The 2,500-nt window shown below is 34.0% G+C and overlaps 1 protein-coding gene across 1 annotated transcript in view; it reads right to left on the bottom strand.

Annotated features, from left to right (window-relative positions):
* Positions 1-2,500, bottom strand: part of LOC113815009 (ribosomal RNA small subunit methyltransferase NEP1) — a 12,938-nt gene that overhangs the window by 8,729 nt on the left and 1,709 nt on the right. The window contains exon 2 of the mRNA XM_027367092.2: positions 55-207. Within this exon, the coding sequence (XP_027222893.1) occupies positions 55-207 (153 nt within the window). The remainder of the gene's footprint in view (positions 1-54; positions 208-2,500) is intronic.

Here is a 2,500-nt window from a genome sequence, read left to right as displayed (position 1 = left end):
CTGCAATGTAAAAATACACACTAAAAAGTAATATAAATATCCCCATATATTCACCTGAAGTTTGCCTGCCTGATTGAGAGGCGAGTCCTGCAACATGAGGAGACACTGGTGAAGGATATCAGGACGGCAATCTGCAGGATCCTTCTTGAACTTCTTCATCATTCCCATGTGATCATCGCAGTTTAGAAGTTCGTAGTTCTTTCCATTCTGAAATCAAAACCAGTTTCAATTCTTTGGATCCCTTTAAATTGATTTCTTTTAAAATTAATTCTAGGTTTGGCTAGAAAAATGAACTAGTTATCTATAATACAGAGTTTGAGCAAGGCACTTATTTGATCTTTGTTCCTACAAAATTTGGAAAGATTTAGGCCTACCCGTATGTAGTAACGTATGATAGGAGGGCACATATAGGAAGAGTTCTAAAAGATGGGAAAACCAGTGTAACAATTAAATTCTTAAAAAGAATGATGAGCACTTAGTATGAATGGCCCATATGTCAGGCACACCTCCTTTTACAATCAGGGGGACTGATAAAGCTTTTGCAGACCTTAAAATGCATGTATAACACAGTATGATATAACTGCTTCCCTAGCACTTATAGAAAGTAGCAGCAGGTTACTTTTTTCTTTCTTTCTTTTACAAGCTATCCTTTATACAAAGTCATACTGGGAAACAACAGATAACTAAATGTCTGAAAGGTGTATATTTTTGTTTGAACAAATCTTAATTCATTCGGTTATTAAGTAAATTCAACAATAAATAAAAGGATGCTTGTTGTTTACTATATCAAACAGTTTTTACACCTATCTCAGTTCACCACAATGTCCTTGACTGATTCAAAATGACTTTTCTAAATAAAATCTTGTACACCTACACATAAATTGGGTACTCAACCTTCAATACTTACCTTGAATATAAACTGCTTCACTCTTATGGTTTAGAACCACAGAACGAAATAAAGAAAAAAAATCAACCCACTCAAAACTAATAAAATAACTTTAATTTTCAGATTCAGCAAGAAATGGCGTATTCTTATAATAATAACAACTGGGCTTTCAAAGACAATATCTACACCATCAGATTTATTTTTGAATAATGAAAAGGCATAATATATGGGGGCCGTCGAACTCAAGTATGAAGTTTGTTAATTATTATCAGATTTTCGCTATCTTTGAATATGTTATATATACATACACTACAATTTACACCACCAAGTTTCATATCATTTGGATAATAAAATGAAGTAAAAAAAAAAAAAAAAAAAAAATCAAACCTTTCACAGTTGAAACACTACATCTGGTTGGGTACTCAGACACCAGTCAGGTATTAGGCGTGCACAAGACCAGTTGAACTGTGCCTTAACCCTGCAGTTTTCCGCAGAATACCTCATGCACTACTCAAGGCTGCTGGAAATTTCAGGGGAGATGATGTCATCATGTATTACCTCATGCAAAAATCAATATTTAAGCAGAGTTTTCATTTTGTTTTTGATATTATTAATATGATGACAAACACATTGCGTGATGGATAAGGTGAAGAAATACAAATTTCCCATGAAAATACCAAGAATGAAATCCATGCAAATTCTCATAACATAATAGGTAGACACAGGCCTATATTAGACTGTAAAGTCAGTGAACTCATACAGAACTTTTCTTCTCTGACATAATCATTACAAACTCTATAGAAAAAACTAATTTACAGACAATAGCAACATTAAATGAGAAGAGCAACTTCTGTGTTTGTCAGCACTTTGGCAAAGGACAACGAACTAGAAAGTGTATGGGCAAGAATGAGTTTGAAACATTCCCTTTGTTTGACAATAGATGGCAACTAATAAAAAAAATTATAAGCGTTTTAAGCAGGGAAAGTTCTTGCCTGAAATCTCAAGTGTTTTTCTTGCTAACTCAAGCATTTCGCTTGCTTTCTCAAGCGACCTCCGTAGATGGCTTGACTTGCGCTTGCTAAGTCAAGCGGTGTACCGTCACCACGGCAACGGCATCGGTCGCGTACCGTACTGGTCATGATCCTTCGAATGCGGGCGTTGGCCAGGAAGTCCGCTTAATATCTTATCAGATAAATAATTTTTTCACTGTATCTGATTCTGTAATTTTCTTAAAATCATATTCAAAGAAATTGAAATAAACTGGAAACGAAAGGATATAATGGAGATTATGGGAATAAAAAGTTTTACTTATGAATAATAAATGATTATAAGACGAACAATTTTCCTCTTATTGTTAAACTTCTCGCCTTTCTAAATCGAGAATATACCTGCTATTTTATGAAATAAAGAATATTTCAAGTGAAAAAGTCTGAGAAATTCTAGCAACATTCTTCTGTTGGTATTGTATTCGATGATTTGTTATATTTAACCTCATAAAATCGGATATATGGGAATGGGTAGGCCTATATTTTAATTCAGGGATATTCATTTGTTTTGATAACGCGTCAGAATGAAAGGGCTGTCAATCGTAAGTGTGTCATTGTTTTAGAGGCA

This window comes from Penaeus vannamei, chromosome 13, assembly GCF_042767895.1.
Source record: "Penaeus vannamei isolate JL-2024 chromosome 13, ASM4276789v1, whole genome shotgun sequence".
NCBI classification, from domain to species: Eukaryota; Metazoa; Arthropoda; class Malacostraca; order Decapoda; family Penaeidae; genus Penaeus; species Penaeus vannamei.
This window is presented reverse-complemented; position numbering and strand designations above follow the sequence as displayed.